The sequence below is a fragment of the Anneissia japonica genome, unplaced genomic scaffold, assembly GCF_011630105.1.
Source record: "Anneissia japonica isolate Jap-2015-1 unplaced genomic scaffold, ASM1163010v1 scaffold1511_len2985839_cov193, whole genome shotgun sequence".
In the NCBI taxonomy this organism is placed as follows: domain Eukaryota; kingdom Metazoa; phylum Echinodermata; class Crinoidea; order Comatulida; family Comatulidae; genus Anneissia; species Anneissia japonica.
This window is the reverse complement of record NW_022685291.1, coordinates 1,293,447-1,312,052: the sequence shown is the minus strand read 5'-3', so window position 1 is coordinate 1,312,052 and position 18,606 is coordinate 1,293,447. Positions and strand designations below refer to the sequence as shown.

The window sequence follows — 18,606 nt, the reverse complement described above, 5'->3', positions numbered from 1 at the left end:
ATATATATATACACACCAGAATGTATTCCTATTCAAGGAGCTATTATATACCTGACTAATTTAATTTCAAATCAATCATACCACCCACCAAGTATGCATTACTCCTCTGCAGAGAACAATTTATATAGAGTGTTTCACTCAAGGACATGTTTAAAATGCACAGGGCGTGATTTGAACCCATGACCTCAAGACTGTGCCTGAACAACAATTTCTGTGGAAAGCAACCTATTTTGCTTGAATTTGATTTTTTTTTATTATTTCTTCATGCCTTGAGTGAATCATCTTCACTTTTTTTTATGAAACATCCTAAATTCATTCACTCTAAAAGTTTCATAATGATCAGATCCTCTTATAAATGTTTATATTTCATTGATTTTGGTGAGCATTCTTAACTAATTCCTCCATGATATGCATGACTGGACACAGTGATCTTTTGACATATGGCTGTGTATAAGTGCTATCAAAGATAATTTAGTTCATGGTACTAGATTGAGAAACAAGAGTAATGGGTTTGGGTGATTCCTATGACTAAAAGTTCAGGATATCCTATGAAGAGCATACCAAGCATTTTTATTGTATTTATCTTAGTCACATTCAGCAATGGGGAACCTGCCATTTTGAGAATAGAATACAATGTATGGATGTGGATTTCATCTGATCTGACTAGATGCATATAATAGTAAAGTACAAAAAAATATATCAGGTAATTAATTATGGGAAAAAAATCACACAGTATAAAGAGAATTTGGTATTCATAGATGGAAGAATTCATGGATGACCATTTCATTAGAAGGAAATTCTATTTATATAATAATAATAATAATAATAATAATAATAATAATAATAATAACATTAATAATAATAATAATAATAATAATAATAATAATAATAATAATAATAATAATAATGCAATAAAACTTATAAAGCGCCTATTAAGTTAAAAATAACTTGCCACTGGCCCAAAGAGAAAAATTTACAAAACAGGAGAATCCCATAAAAAAAACCAGAAAAACGGATTTAGTGAAAACGTACAAAAACAGGTAGATTTAAGTTCATAAAAAACAACTGGGGACAGGTGATATTACAAAGATCAGCTGGTAGTGAATTCTAAAGTGTAGGAGCTGACAGAAAGAAAGATCGCTCACCAGTACAGGCATGCCTGACATGGTACACAAAGCATGTTAGAATAAGAATGGGTTGGGCAAGAATTAGTGTAGAGATAGACCAGGGAGGAAAGATACAAAGACGCAAGGCCATTAATGGAATCGAAAATCAGAAGATGGATCTTGAACAACAGTCTTTTTCTGAGAGGAGGTTTTTAAGAATCAGGGTGATTTCCTAGACATAGTGACAACACGGGCGGCAGAGTTATGAGGAAGTTAAAGACGCCTTAAATTACCAGAAGACAAACCAAAAAGAAGCGAGTAATTACAAAAATCAATCCTAGATGTAATAAATACATACGTACTAAATAATCAAAGTCTAGCCTGTTTTAATGACAGTACACTATAAGACAGAGTTAATTCATTATTACAGTACATAACTGTCTTAATTGACTGCCTAACTACATGGTAAATGAATGAATTTGGGTTTTAGACATTATAGAAATGATAATACAACATATAACTTCTATTTAAATACTGAATATAGTTAAAAACACAACAAAATAAGTGGTGAAGAATTATATACAAAAAAATGGTACACTTTAGAGTGCTTAAACACCACTAGCTATTACTTATCACCATAGGGTTAGGAACATCAACTAATCATGTCCACACTAAAATATTTTATTTGACAAAAACATGTGAGGTGATTAAATATGGTCATAGTGACATCACATCATGACCATATATATAGACATATCATGACTATATAAATTTTTTTTGTCACAGAAAATTTGACAATGTAGACTAAGCCAAATTTTTTGAGGGTATATGTATTTTTGAAAAGCTTGCTTTCAACTTTCAGCACCACAGGGAAAGTATCTCCCCCTACCAATTTCACTACTCAAAAGATTTAGGATATGTCATGCATTATGTAGAATTTTAAAGTTTTTTGGACTTTATCTTTAGTGTCTATCTTGTTAATTGTGGCTTCCTGATGTCTAAAACTTCCTAGAGAACACCATCCCTCAGGAAATCTAATTACTGTACAAATGTGTAGTGTTAAAATGAATACTGATCATATCTAAATTTTCATATCTGATGTGTATAAGAGACAGTATCATCAAACAAGACTTTGATTATTTTTCATAACAACTGTTTATTGTAGCTTTTTTTTAAACATATTTTACATGATTTTTCATGAACTTTCTTTAAACTTATAAATAGCCTCGAAAAAATCACCTGTACATGTGATCAAGTTTTCCATTTCAAAATATAAATGTAAATGTTATCATTAGTATTATCATTAAATTAATCACATGAATATTCTCTAAGAGTTAATAAGTATTTGTAATTATCATTTCCTTAAAAACAGTATATAATGGCAGTCTCACCCAAGATGTCTTGCGTGTGTTATGGTTGATAAAAAACCAGCGACCAGTGCTAGGTGCTTTCTGCATCTGCCAACCGGGAGGAAGAGGTCCTAGAGGGTCGTCTGCTGGTGCATCATGTGGTTGGTGAGTTGGCGTCTCAGCATTTACCTTGAAGAGTAAAATTCAAAAACATACAGCAAAGAAGGTAACAAAAACAGTCTGCCACTGTCATATATACTTGACACAGGTATCCAGGGCTGGAAAAAGTGTGAGACTGGAGGTATTTTTGGGTAATAAAATTCAAAAATACAAACTCTTGGGCTATATATAACATACAGATTTGGTGCAGGAAGCATTTTATCAAGACAACTTTCATAATCAGAGGTACAAGCATTTTTTTTTTCAGGATGCAGGTACTCACACCACAACACTGAGTTTGCAAGTACAATCAACTTTTGAGATGTCTATGTTTAAAAGCCATTTACATTGCTTCTATTAAGTGCTAGGTTTTCATTGTTTCTGATCTGGGTCACTCATAAAAAGCAAATTCATGTTACAGAAAGATTTTGGGAGCAAGTAAGTCGGGTGGGAAATACATTAAAAATTAATAATTTTAAACCATTGACTGTAAACAAATGGCTACTATTGAAAAAGTGAAGGTAACCAATTTGAATGACATTAGAAAGTAAAGGATTATTCTTTATTAGTGATTTTTCTTATGCTCAAGAGGATACTAGGGTGTATACAGGCATGAATATATAATACAATGATACTGTGACAGGAAATATTATATAAAAATAATAACAATCATACCGTAGGGAATGGGATGGGTTCAAGTGGTAAGGCCATGTTTTTAGGAAGACTTCTTGAAGGAGAAGCACCATCGACAGAATCTTCCTGGCTTAAATGCCTTCTTGCCTGGTAATTAGCACGTGCTCTGTCATACTGAGATCCAGATCTCTGGGGTACATCGGGAGTAGCCCTGCAATCAAAATGTAGTGACAATAACAACTCAGACTTAGTTTATGTAGAGTATCTTGTGTTTCTGTTTGTCTTGTGTAGGGATATGCCAACTTTTGATTAGTGATTAAGTTCGCTGCTTGGCACATCCTTGGCCTTTGGTCTAAAACCAATTTTAAAAAAAACAAGATCTGTAATCGACAGCTTTGCAAGAAATGCTGTCTGCTAGGCTCAAAAGCTTTAAAAATCTACACATTCCTCCCCACACCTCACCACCTGTTTATTCTTCAGGTTCTGACTGCAGTTTGAATTGATCATTTCATAAAGTCCTGCCTCTTGAATATCTTTGCTTAAGGATCCACAAAGATAGTATAATACATACTCCAAGTATAGAAATGCACACCATCGTGTCGTGCATTTCGATACTTGGAGTATGTATTATACTATAAACCAAAGGGTCCACTAATTAATTGCAGTTAAGATAGTATAATACATACTCCAAGTATCGAAATGCACGCCATTGTGTCAGGATTCAATATTTCAACATTAATTATGTCATCATCAGAAATTAATTATTAATTCCTGATGATGACATAATTAATGTCGAAATACTGAATCCCGACATGATGGCGTGCATTTCGATACTTGGAGTATGTATTATATTATACTATCTTATCTGAGATTAATCAGTTGACCTTTCAATCCACAAAGCAACGGCTATTTGCAGAGAAACATAGCTGTGTGTGGAATTGTAAATGTAAACTTGCGTGTTTCTGGCATATGTGTTAAGTTTGAGAGTATATAAAGGTGCATGGTATGCTTACTCTGTTGGTCTATGCCATTGTGTTGTTCTTGTCGTGTGGCATATGTAGAACACCCTTCCGTTGGCATCGGTTCTCTCTTCCCACCCCTGAGGTAATGGAGGACCCTCTTCTTGCCGAGACGTCGAAGGTGTGTTTGTTAAGTTTTCTGATTCCACCAATTCCCAGTCAGGCTTGATATAAAAAGAAAGTTTAGGTGAAATGAGAAAGATATTTATCTAAATATACTTACTTTCCAAATGGTAATGGTAATATAAGTTTTGGGTTCAAATCCCAATGGAGACAATACGTTTTTCTCACAAATTTATTATTTATTATCATAATAAATACACTTACAATTCAACATCAACACGAAAAAGTTATCATACAAGCAAAATATTTTTTCTTCTTCTTTTTTTTTTTTTGCTTGCCTTTAATGAATTTACTTTACATTTTAAAATTGTGAGAAGCAAATTGCATATATTTTAATTAAACATATTATTTGCCTTAGCTTACAGTGTACCAGAATATGCAATTAAGCTATGAAGTCACTAAATACCTACCAAAACACCAGCTCATTGCATTCTGTGTTCTACTAAATGTCAAGTGATTTTTGTGTACACTTAAGTACTTTCTATAAATACTTAAGAATTTAAGGATTCCCATTATGCATTGGCATATACTTGTACATAAAGTGGTATGTCGTATCAACAATCAAATAAAAAATATAATTGAATTTTTGTCCAATTAGTGCACTTGCCATCACAAAAAAAAAATTGAAATTTCAGGGGGAAAAAAAAGGATTTTCTTTATTTGTATTAGGCCTGCCGCTGCCTTAAAATCTCCAAAAGTAAGATATGTATATTTCTTCCTAAAAGCATTTAAACATCTCATTACTATACTGTTTACATTCAACAATAAAATTTTATTTTTATTTTATCCTCCATCTGGATGTTTTTAGCAAAATGAGTTGCTTAGTAAGAAAACATAAGAAAACTAAATTTTATTTAAATATTTTTTCCCGCCCTCCTCTGACAATCTTCAATAAAAGAAGTTTGGCGAAGAAAGGTATAAAAAAAATCCCGCCTTATCCTCTTCTTTTATTATTATTATTATTATTATTATTATTATTATTATTATTATTATTATAGCAAAATAGTATTCTTTGGGATCTGTGCTATAAATAGAACAAAATGAGTGTTTGTGCAACAAAAGACATTCTTGAAAAATGATTATCTAATCTAGTCTTCAATGAATGTTATTATCCTTACACAAAAAAAATATTAAATAGTCTGTTGTCTATGGTATTTTTCATGCTTTATATATGGTTATACATTGTGAAATTGTATATATCTCACCAGTTTATTATTTCAAGCATTTTAGTTATTCTAATTAACATGTATGCTTCACCATATTATGGCTTGTTCTCTCATTTTAATATCTTTATGTATGTATACTGCTAAACACAATTTATAAATCCAAGATTATATTTTATCTTACTTTACATTTGAAGACTACTTCAATGGAAAATTATAATCAATTGGGTTGGCTATACTATTAATACTGTATTATGCAACCACGTATGAATATACTATATAGTTTAACTCTCAACATAAAAGAATTTGGAAGAAAATAATAATTTAAAAAACGGCAAATACTCATCATAAAGGCATTTTATCTGTGCTGAATTAAATGCAAGGGCTACAATAATTCTCTAGAGAGAAAACAAGAATTTTATATGTACATGATTGATCCTGCAAAAATGGCCAATGTAAAAGAGAGCTTAGCAATCCATCAAAATGTAGAGAATATGTAAATGAAATAAAGAAATATATTACAGATTAGAGCCACTTACCTCATCAGTCATAAGGCTATTTTGTAAAGCAGCACCACCGGTGTAAGCTAATGTCATACGCAAGAAACCTTTGACCCTTGACCTAGCACTATAAAAGAAATCTAGGATGAGGATCGTAATAAGTACTTAATAAAGAAGACAGTGCTACAGTATATCCATAGGTGAGTAATTGTTATATAATGGTAAAGCTTGATGAAATGTAGCATTGCATAGACCTTACAAGTACAGACATATGGAAGATGACCAAAGAGAAATTCAATTGCAATAATCAACTCAAGGCAACTACAGTTTTTTTTTTTAAATGCACTGTAAAGCTACTAAGGTGAGCTAGAAAAAAAACTAAAATAAAAAGCATGGTTGTTTGAGGTGTAGCCAAAGGCACTTCTTCATGTTTCTCAATACACTTGTAAATGTTCCCACTATGATTGATTGATTGAATTTATTTGGTTCAAATACAGTACAATAAAATGCAAACGAAAAACAATCTCAAAATACAACAAAAAAAATTATCATAAAAACAGATGACGTCACGCAACGGAAACAAGAGAACGAAATGAACCAAGGATAATTAGATAAAGTTTCACATAATTAGTGAAAAATATTTCTATCTATTAAAGTCCTTTTGACGATTTAACAGAGACAGTTTAGACATCATTAATCAAAATTAAATATAATTTAACAAATAAATATATATTGCATTTTTAATAATAACAATAACAATAATAATAAACAATAATTATTATCATTATTATTATCACCACTATTATCATTTGAAGATAATGAAATAGACTTACATTTTACACCGCATTCATAAAATATTCTTTAACTTTGTGTTTAAAGAACATAGTAGAGGTTGTGGCCTTAAGGAGTCATATCCTCAACAAAAATGATTATTTAAAAAATTAATCTGGATGCAATATCTAATATTTGGATTGATTATGTTTCTTAATATTTCTAATATTAATTGGATCATCAAAGAATGAACCTAAAGCCAGTTTTCCCCTAGGCAAATTTATTCGCACAAATTAAAAGCTTTGGTTCGCTTCCTGAGCTCTGATTGGTTGCGCATTTTTCCCTTCGCAAAAAGAACAAACAGTTCGAAGTACTGATTTCGCTGAAGTGAAAAACTCCAATAGAAATTGTGTAAAACTAGATTAATGAATTAAAATCAACCGATTATCCTCCACATTTACACAAACATGCAAACTCAATCAACTCTGGTAAAAATTGCATGTTGTTCAAACAACTCACCTTCGTGGTCTAAGTATATAATCTTTGTGGTTGTTCCAGGTGTTGGCATTCTGAGGTTGTACTGTGTAGAGAGGAATTTGAACTTGTCCCAAGAAATCATCTCTTGTCTAAAAACAACATAATCATGTAATACAGTATTTTATATTAATTTAGTTAGCATAAACAAAAGCTGTGTGTACAACACAATACAATATTCATTTATCACTTTCGCAATAGTGGCACGTAATACCTAATGGTACATAAAAAAAAAAAAAATAATGAAACAGAAACGAAAAGTAATTAAATCTAATTGCAAGCAAAAAGTACAACAAATACACAAATGAATATAAAGGCCTATAATTATGATAGGATGATTATAAAGTAAGTATATATATTATATTAGGATATATTCAATTCAATTTTATTGCAACATCAGCCATCAAAAGCTATATCCCGTCAAATACACAATAACTATGAATACAATGAAGGGGTAATTTTTAGCTTAAATATAATGCCTACATAAGAAAATCGGGTGAGTATGTGGTGAGATTGAGAGTGAGGTTGTATGAAAGGCTAAGAGCAAAGGGGGAAAAAATCATGAAATCAAAAGTTCAAGCATGTTAGGGCAGGAAGGTAGTAGGTTCAAAATTACGTAACATGATGGGGAAAGATCGTTGATGTGGAAAACATGAATGTAAGGGAATGGTCAGGGGATTGAGTAATTTTAGAGAGAACACATAATTTACTAGTAATGCAAGTATTACTGTAACTGTGTAAAACAATCAAATTTTAATGAAACTTACAACTTTGTTTTCATCAAACACTTCAAAAAGCAGTCGGTTGTTTCTTGGATTCACCTAAAAAGTAAATTCATAAAACAAGCAAATGAATATTTTTACACTATTACAGCTTTACAATACAGAAAAATCCAGAGGTGATGGAACTAGGGGGTGCTGTGTTATGGAGAGTAATGTGTGACCAGAAAAGTTCTGCATTCAGTTGGTTGTTACCATGCGCCAGTGATGTTGGAGTATTAATAGTAGAGCAATATGAAACTATTATGTAGGCCTAATGAATAAATAAATTTCGGAGTTTGTCGGTAGTGAAATGATTATTTCACATTTAAGTGCTCCCTAAATTCATAAGTGTAAGCTAAATTACGGTGATTAATTTAATTAGCGAAGATATGGAGACAATTATTTCAAATCCCTCTTTCCAAGAGGGGATGCAAATGCTTTGTGAAAATGAGTACGCCGCGGTACTCATTTTCACAAAGAAATACACACATCTGGTTAGCTAACAATTATGTCAATGTTACATCAACACCTGGGAAGGAAGGTGCAATCACGTTGTTACCTAGCAAACGTCTGTACTGTATGGGGAGGGGCTGCTGATGTACTGTGTAGCGGGGGACGATGAGGCATAAGACTAGGCCTAACTAAGACAGTGAAATTATATGTGATAGAAAGTACACTTTCGGAAGAAATAAATTAAAATAAGAAAAAAAAAATAACTAAGAATAATTCATTTGCAGAGGTACCTTTAATTATTTATGTATTATACAATGCTAACAATGCGGCTCTTGTAGCCCTGGCTTGGGCAAGGCATCCACGTGCAAAGCAGTGGTGTTTGTTTATCCATGAAAAAAGCACGCCGGGAAAGTTTGCCTTACCAGGAAAGGGCGACGTATCTAGCTTATGACGTATGCATGCTAACTAATGTGAGTGTGATGTCACCAAAAAATAAATATTTTCTAATATAACCAAAATATTAATAACTACAAAGTTTCTGGGCGTAAATTCCCTTAATATGAATGAAGGGTTGCTCAATCTCCTTGCCATACAAATTACAACGTCTCAGTCGAGAAATACGGGTAGCTGAAGTTTTTCTCGCAAATCTGACTACAAAACCATATCCAAATTTCACGTTCCACTTTTGACCCTGAGTTGTGCTTCGCACTCGCCGCTGACGGCGGCGTTCCGGGAACCCTGCGTCCAACTTATATTGCACCTTACACCATATTAGGAAACACAGAAGAGTGAAAATAAAAACAATCATCTTGGCAGGTTATCTACATGTCACTAAGGCGAGACCTTTTTTATTCCTTGTTTCGCAAACATCGTCAGGGGGGGGGGGGAAATTTTTTTTTTAAATTTTGTTTTCTATAATTTTTCCGAAAACATCCAGATGGAGGAAAAAAAAATGTTATTGTTGAATGTAAACAGTGTAGTAATGGGATGCTTAAATGCTTTAAATTGATTTAATTAGGTAGAAATATGCATATCTTATTTTTGGAGACTTCAAGGGAGCTGCGGGTGTAATAAATATAAAGAAAACATTTTTATTTTTTTCTGAAATTTCCATTTTTCATAATGGCGGGTGCGCCAATTAGCGAAAAAGAAAATTTTTTTTTTTTTTCAAAATCATCATTATTGTTGGGTGGCAGGTTTGGTAAACAAGGTATAAAGAAGTCTTGCCTAATTAATAATAAAAATAGTCTGTACCTAGTATTTTATGATGTGAATGTTCTATATTATAATAGGGTTTATGAGAGACAAAAACTTTTTTTTTATAGTGATTTAGTTCACTTTAGTGTCCCTGCCAATCAGCTCAGTAGTCTTGTTTTTCATTTTCTGTATAATTGTCATAGTTATGTTCTTGTTTGGTAATAAAAGAATTAAAATAATATTTTAATATTATTAGAATAAGAATGAATGTAACTGTAATACTCCCTACAGTTGAGTTAAAACTCTACCCATACCTTAGCAATTTGTTCGTGACAAATAAATGTGATATGCCATAGTTAGGTGTAGTATGACATCATCGTGCCCATATATGGGCACATCACACAAATTTGTCACATAAAATTTGATAGTATGAACTGAGCTTTAAAAAATACAAAGTATTTTGATATTCAGTGGCCAGGGCATAGAACCTTGTGACAGATTTCTTGTGCATGTGCAATATTATAGTACATTATTATTATTATTATTATGAATCATATTTCACACAATCCTCAAATGTACTCATGAATGACCACAAGTCCAGGTGTGGAGCTTAATTAATTCCTAGCTTTACTTCTCACCTTGTGGTCAAAGGTTACTACCTGAGATTAAATCAATAATTATCATACACACCGTACATCAATTATTTTTTTTTATTTTTTTTTTTAATTCACCGTTTGGTATTGTCTAACAAGTGCCACTGTTATAAAAGTGTTATCCAATAAATATTATACTAAAATTTCATAATTTTATATTTAAGTTAAGGTAATAACAAATTAATGGTCAAAGCAATATATTTTTTAGTGATTTTCAAGGTCATCCTGCGTCCATATGAGTGGGTACATACACCTCATATTACAGGTATATTATCTATGTGTAGTCTGTCTCTTATACACATCTAGATGTGTATAAGAGACAGATATATATATTATCAAGATAGCCATTAACACTGTTAAACTATTAAATAATCAAAGAAAAGTAAATACAGTATTAGAATAAAGGACATGACTGTACATCGTGTAACACAGCTCTCAACGAATGTTGTCCTGTAAATAAATACGGTCATTTGAATAGTACTGTATCAACTTCGAATGTTGTACTAACTACCACGTCCTAATTCAAAAGACAATATGTGTTAGTGTTTGACTTACCGTAAAAGTGAATTCTTCATTCCATTTTGGATTCAGAGTCTGTGGAGAATAATGGAAATGTTATACTAACCAACTCAGAAACTGCATATTTTTTGTGAGAAGGTACATCCCTAAAATTTGAAGAAGTAGTTGTCAAATATTTGCTCAGTCTCATTTGAAAACAGTCATATTTAAATGAGTTGCAAATCTATGCATGAGTAAATATCATAAGTCTAAAAGTGTGGTTTATGGCTTAAATAATATTCATAATAGACTATGGTCAACTTACTAGTATAAGAAAGCGTTTTTGATGAAATTTCTACTTAATTTGTAACAATTCAGCTAACAACTGTTTATAAACAACTGTTGATTTTCTTCAATTGTCATCTCAGAAAAATACACATTTTAAACTTTATTTAAATTTGCCATTAGGGTTATGATGTATTGCGCATATGTGCAAATATATGAATAATGCACATTGGAATGCCAATGGGACCAGACATGCAAGTATGGTTGTAAGATATACTATAAACACAGTGGCAGCGCCAGGGGAAAGGACAGCTTAGCACCCCACCCCCTCTTTCCTTCTCCCCAGAAAATATATCCTAGAGCCGCCAATCTATAAACACACAGTTCTGAAGATGAAATACATCTGAAAATGGATCGATTCATGAAAATGTGTGTGCAACACAATGTTGTGATAGATTATGTTTACATTTCAGTGAGGTAAAACTAATGCTCATATAATTAGATATACTGTAAATTTTCTTGACTATAAATTTGAAGGTCACAACATAGGTTAGCTGTCAACAGTGGAAATTGAACTCTTAATCAACAACGTTCAATACTCTGCATGAGAACGAATGGCTCACATCTATTAATAACCAACAGTAAAACATTGGATTTACTACTGTAGAATAAGCCCAGGATCCTTTTTATATCACCAGCCAAAGATTTTTGCTTGCATAAAAAAAAAAAAAAAAAAACTGATGCCACCTCTAGTACCATGATAAAGATTGTCATTTCATTCCTTTATTGAGGACTGTCTATACTATTAAATTTTATGTGACAAATAAATGTTATGCCCATATTTGGATATAATATGATATCATCATGTCCATATATGGGTACATCACACAAATGTCATATAAAAATGTGATAGTGTGGACATAGCTATAGACAACATGGCTGAATGTGATTTATGCTATGGGAAGTATCACTGCCAAACATAGGTTAGAGAACTCAGGATCTTTTAATTTAACAGATGGATTAATTTTCACTCAATACAAATGATAAACAAGACATTTTTATTAAAATATTTTCAACTGATAGATTAAAGTAGTTTGACTCTACCTTCTTCCTGGTCTTCGTCTGTACAGACATCAGCTCATCAGAACTCCCTCCCCCCTTAATAAGCGTTGCTTTGACATAAGGATCACTGTAAATATAATTTTTAAAATTTGTATTAGATCTGATAGAGTAAAGGGATAGACATTCAACTCCTAAAAAATGGGATGGAGATGTATAGAAAGACATCTGATCATTCTGAGTATTCGTCCATAATAGTTTGATCAAATTCTAATAAGACTGATAAAAAACAATTCAGTAAATTGCAGATTTACAGATTATATTAAGAAAATCATATGTACCAGACGATTTAAGTATCTATGGATAGAATATGAAGCTGTTATTTTACAGTACATTGTATGCGTTAACTGGCAATTAAAATATTTTCCTCATCTAATTTTCAATCGAAAGCAGATTGTCATGTATTGAGGGTGCTGTTAGAAAAACAAAATCCAAGAAGAATTTTTCCCTGAAGAAATTGGCATAAAGGCTTTTGGCTTGGCCTAACAATGAAATATTCTTCACAATAACAAGGTACAGTAACCAGTTTTGTTTGTGATTTTTGCAAACATGCAGAAAAATACTCGTACCGGAAATAGGAAAATTACTGTACATGGAAGGTAAAATGATGACATCACTATTGAATTATTAGTTATAGCTACGCTCACACACTAACGCTAACCGTTACTAACGGTTAGCATTTTTCGTGATAGATACTTCCAAGGTCAGCTTCATCTTCAGACATGAAATTATCGATCTTGATACTGTAGCTTAAAATGATGATGATGTACTTTTAACTAAAAAGGGAGTCATTAACGTCAGTATTTAAGTGCGAGTCTACAAACCGCATGTGAAAACAAATTACTAAACGCTGTACGTCCTTTGCAGCCTGTGTTGTAATATGTTGTTTCATAGACATCCATGAATAGAAGGACATACCTCAAATTTTACCTCTTATTCTTCTCAAGTTTGTGATAGATTTTAGATTTTTAGTACGTTTTATATAATTAACAGTTATTGTTGATTTTTTTAGGAAGGTGATGGTTAAACATGGTTGACCAGTTTTTACATTTATTATGATATTTAAGTGTGTTAATGATTTTGATTTTATGACTGTTTGTAGTTAAGAGGAGCCAAGCTTGGTTAGCTTTGCTATTTCCTGTATTATACTGTTTGGCTGCTTATGTACATACCATAAAGAATGAAGCGAAAATTGCACCCTTATGTAGACTTTACTTCGCTGAAGCATGGGCATTTGGTCATGGAAGCAGAGGACCTTTTTCATACTTATTCAAAATATTTAGGACCGGATACTTAAGAAAAATAATATCCGAGATCCATTAACCGATCCTGATTGGCCTATCTTGGTTGGGCGTTCTCACACGCAGTGCTAACGGTTAAGTTAACGGTTAGCATTTAATCAGGATCAAAAGGATCTAGTGTGAACCAGACCATAATAACTTTATTAAAGTAGATCAACACAGACAGTGCAGCTTTTAAAGACACTGACACAAACAATGTTTGATAATTATTCAATGTCACTATCAGTCAACCCTATCACTCATTTCTTACAAACGCATGTGGTTCAGACAAATCGAGGACAAGTAGACAGCTAAACAAAGAAACTGACGTCCTAATGGTCTCTCTGGAATGCATTCAACATTAACAAGAATTAATATTCATTCCAAAATGAATGGTAATATTGTAATTAGTAATACTGTAACCTTTCAAATATTCAACATACATATTATGGGATGGTCCCGCGAAATAGTATTGTGGGCTGCCTGATAGGATAGGAGGAGACTAGGGAGAGAGACGAGCTGCGTCTTGTGGTTACGCATTTGACTAATAAAACCCTTTTACGATCAGCTTTACATGGTGTCTGGATCTCATTGTATTTCTCAAACACTATAGGGTCACAATACTACTAGCAGAATTGTTTTGAATAAAGAAAAAAATGAGTACAATATAGAAGCTGTATTTAGAATTGAAGATCATTATAAAAAAAAAAACAGAAAATATTTAACCATTTATAAAAAATCTATAATCAGTTTAAAGATTTATTTTGATTATAAATACTGTAAATGTTGATTCACACACTGCAAGTTTATTATGGTAACATGTACTATTCAATTTGAGTATTAGATAGCATGTAAATCACAAAAAATCTGAACTGTCATAAATTTTTTTTTTAATCATGATTTATTTTATTATTTATTTATTTACATTTATTTACCCAGGGTAGCCCAAACAGTTAAAACACTGATTTCCACTGATTATATTTTCTTAATTAGTGCCTCGTACAATTTGTATTTAAATATGTTTAGAGAAGTCGCAGTTCTCAAATCAATATCTAAGTCATCATATATTCGCCCCGAATAACTTTCGCTTTTCGAAAAAGGAACCTTCAACTTCATAATAGTTGACTGTCTCTTTCACGAGCTTGCAAATACTATGTGAAAAAGTTTGTCATGTATAAAGGTGTTAATCGGTTAATGCATTTATAAACAAGTATAGCTTTTTATACGTAGCCCTTTCGGAAAACGAAAGCCAACTGAGTTGTGCAAACATATCTGCAGATGGGGTAAGAAAATTACATTTTAAAACTATCCTAGCAGCTACTTTTATACATTTGTTAAGTAAGGCATTGTGGGATATGTAACGACTTCCCCATACAGTGCAGCAATAGTCTAAAACACTATTCATTTGAAGACAAAATTCCAACATTTAAACACCTTTAAATGCCCTCTAAAGATCATGATTTTCTATTTGTTTTCCTATCTTTGGGAGGGGACGTGGCCCCGAGTGGACGTGGCCCGCCCATTGGCTAGGGCCACTCTCACTGGCTTCCATTTTGGACGGCCTATTTCGTTTTCTTGGCCCCTGATTAAGGGATAATTTTACATTCTTGGTCCTGTCTCTTATACACATCTAGATGTGTATAAGAGACAGCATACAAGGTGACAGATCACTGGAATAATAAATAACAGTGGTCCCAAAATCGATCCTTGTGGTACGCCAGTGTTTAATGGCAAAGGTTTTGATAATTTCCCACCAATATTAACAGATTGACGTCGATCGCTTAGGTAAGATGTAAACCACATAATGACAGAAGCAGACATATGCATATGCCTAAGTTTATCTAGGAGAATTGTATGGTTTACAGTGTCAAATGCTTTACTGAGATCAATGAAAACAGTACCAGTCATTTCACCACGCTCCATAGCATGAAGACATTCATTTGTTAAGTCATGATGAAATGTTCTGTTCATTTTTTAAAGCAGATTATTTTATAACTAAAAATAATTTAAAAATAAACATAATAATAATATCAGAAGCTCTATTTAGGCCAAAGAAAAAGTTTTTCTTATTTCCATTTCATTTTATTTAATTTACTCTATATGGTATGAAGAAGAAATGTTTAATTTCATCAGTCATAAATTTTTACTTAAATTGTAAAACCAATTTAAGATAAGGAGTCAATAGGCCTCAGTACCTTGCTCCAAAGATATCCTTCTTAGCAAGACCAATTCCCTCTTTAATTCTGACCTTCAGAATAGACACGTCCCCTTCCGGTTCTGCTGGCTGAAAAATATAAAGATTATGTAACATGAAAATGAATTTAAAGAAACTTAAATCTTTTAATCTTTGTATCTATCCTCATAAAATTAATGACAAAGAATAGAACAGTTCAGTAAAGGGACATTTACAATATTATATCAAAAATTTGGCATTAATCCTCCAATGTTCAATTTTAAAAAGTGTGCAAAACCTTATGCTTAGAATAAAACTAATTATAAAATATAATGGGTACTCCATAATCAGTGAAAATGGGAGTTACAAACTTCCATGAGGAACCTAGTAAATAAGCTGAGAATTATATTTCTATTTAAAAAAAAAGGAGTTTATTGTACATAAGAAGACCTTCACCAACTTTTAAATTCCACCACAGTGTTCACAAACATAAAAATAGGGAGCCTATAACATATCGGAAGAAAAAAAAATATAAAGCGCTTCAATGTGCAACTGAACTCTTAGCTACAGGTCTTCCTCCAATTAAAAGACCAAGTTTGAGACCGGGGTTTCCACAGTCTTATTTTGCTCTAAATTAGAATAACGTTTATTTTTTCTGCAAATAAATTCTCCCCCTAAATGACTGTAAATAGAACTAATGGAAGCAACATCATTCTGAACACATTCTATATAGTTCTACTCCAGTAGAATAACATATTTATCTAACCAGGTTAGGATTTATCTTTTTAAATAATCTTTTTATGTTTACACAATACTGTAACACATGTTGACAGAAATGGTTTGTACTGTAGTTCCACATTTAGAGTGAAATTAAGGGGCATTTATTTGAGTATATATACAGTATATACAAAAAATAAATTCCTTTCTCGAATAAACGCCCCCTCAAAACACTTCTCAACAACAAACAGGGCGTTTATTCGAATACGGTAATATAGGAATAGGTATTAACTATTATTAATACATCATTAATTAGAGAGATACATTCTCGTTCTACAATTAAATTGAAAGCTATCCAAATTGCAAAAGTAAACAACGTAATGTTATGGTTAATGTTTTTAGGTATAGACAGTGAATATACTCATACTTTATTCTTTATCCTAAGATTTGTCCATGCAAAATTTAGATACAAATGTAATCATATAAAGATACTGTACAATTCATTCTAACAAATTTAAAATTTGGGGACTTAATCAATTTCATATTCTTGTCTTATTATGATGAGATTAGTCACAGCCTAGGAACTGGCAAAAGGTAATAGGTCATGGGTAACTAGATAAATGCTTTTTGGAATCAAGTGAGGAAGTTGTAAGAATAAGATAGCAAAATAATTGTGATAAACAGTTTCACTACCATAAGGTATGGTTCTTTCTACTGAAAATCAAGATAGAAACAGTTATTTTATCCTTATAACTAAAAACTATGCCCTGAGAAATCATTCTTGACGTGCTAGTACATACAACAAAATGATTTCATGCCAAAGAACGGTTACTTCAACATGATAAATGAATTAGGTTTTTTTATCAGCCAATTTTCATAGCAACAGAAAATTATTCTTTGAAAGAACCATTCCTATAGATGTTTTCTTTTAACTAGTAGCTATACACACCCATAGTGTTTCAATTACAATTCCTGTTTTCCATTCTCATTTCACATAACCTTAAAGCAAAACTAGAAACTGCTGATATTATTTACTATTTAAACATTTTCCATCACAGTTCTTTTAATTAAAAAATGGAACTCATAATTCATTGTTGGGGTACTGTGTATGTGCTTATCCTATCAACACTATAAAGAACAGTCGTTTATAATTTCAAATGAATACATTGCAAAAGTTTTAAAAACATAATACTTGTCTACCTCTAATTAAAAAGGCACTTCCAATTAACAACCACCTCTAATTGAAGTTCACCTTTCGTCAGCCCGGCCCAAAATGAACCCCTACCTTTTATCTTTCCAATAAAATTTTTTTTGAAATTGAAGAGAAAAGCAACTAAAGACCAGACCATGAAATGATCCCAAAAATGGTCTTAAACTGGAGGAAGATCGATAGACCTGGTATTCAACCCCTGGCCCGCGGGCCAACTCTGGCCCGCCAAAGATTTTCATCTGGCCGACGCCACATTGCTAAAAATCATTTTTCCAGCCAATTTTAGAGAAAGTTTTTCTGTTAAGTTAATAAAACAGCATTACTCGATCTAGAGTCTGGCTTTCTGAGTATAGCTCACTGTATCTAGCAGCGTACAGTATTGATATAGGGAGGGGGAGACTGATGGGGATAATAGATTTAGTGTGGGGGGGAGTGCTGATACGATGCAATGTCTAACGATCATGGTGGGGCAGAGGTAAATGCGGGCCCTTTTCGGGGGTATCCAACTTCTCGTCAGAAAATTTCTTGAATTGGAATTTTTTTTTAAATTCTTACATGATTTTTTGTGCTAGGGTTAGGAGAACCTGAAGTGCATGCATTTTTTTTTTTTTATTATTATAAAATAAAAAAGAAGAAAAGAAAATTGTATTCAAATGTAAGTCTGAGAATGCCATTTTCGACAATTGAGAGGTGCCATAATTATAAATTTTCTTACCCCAGTCGTAGGGCTGAGGTGGTATTTTGCACATATATATGAAAGTACACCTTCTATTTCCAATCCACTGGCTGTAAATAGAATGGGTGTGGCTGATAGTGGAAAAAATTGTAAAGTACACAATATTTGTCGGTCTGCTGCTGGTCTCAACAGATTGGAACTGGCCCCAGCTTAAAAAGGTTAATACC

The 18,606-nt window shown here is 32.3% G+C and overlaps 1 protein-coding gene across 3 annotated transcripts in view; it reads right to left on the bottom strand.

Annotated features, from left to right (window-relative positions):
- The window catches only part of LOC117110311 (E3 ubiquitin-protein ligase NEDD4-like), a 33,850-nt gene that overhangs the window by 14,430 nt on the left and 814 nt on the right, over nucleotides 1–18,606 (bottom strand). For all 3 annotated transcript variants that reach the window (XM_033252985.1, XM_033252976.1, XM_033252993.1), the window contains exons 2-10: nucleotides 15,799–15,887; nucleotides 12,309–12,393; nucleotides 10,977–11,015; nucleotides 8,125–8,178; nucleotides 7,343–7,449; nucleotides 6,092–6,179; nucleotides 4,261–4,430; nucleotides 3,290–3,458; nucleotides 2,498–2,644 (exon numbers count right to left, since the gene is read on the bottom strand). In XM_033252985.1, the coding sequence (XP_033108876.1) occupies nucleotides 2,498–2,644; nucleotides 3,290–3,458; nucleotides 4,261–4,430; nucleotides 6,092–6,179; nucleotides 7,343–7,449; nucleotides 8,125–8,178; nucleotides 10,977–11,015; nucleotides 12,309–12,393; nucleotides 15,799–15,887 (948 nt within the window). The remainder of the gene's footprint in view (nucleotides 1–2,497; nucleotides 2,645–3,289; nucleotides 3,459–4,260; nucleotides 4,431–6,091; nucleotides 6,180–7,342; nucleotides 7,450–8,124; nucleotides 8,179–10,976; nucleotides 11,016–12,308; nucleotides 12,394–15,798; nucleotides 15,888–18,606) is intronic.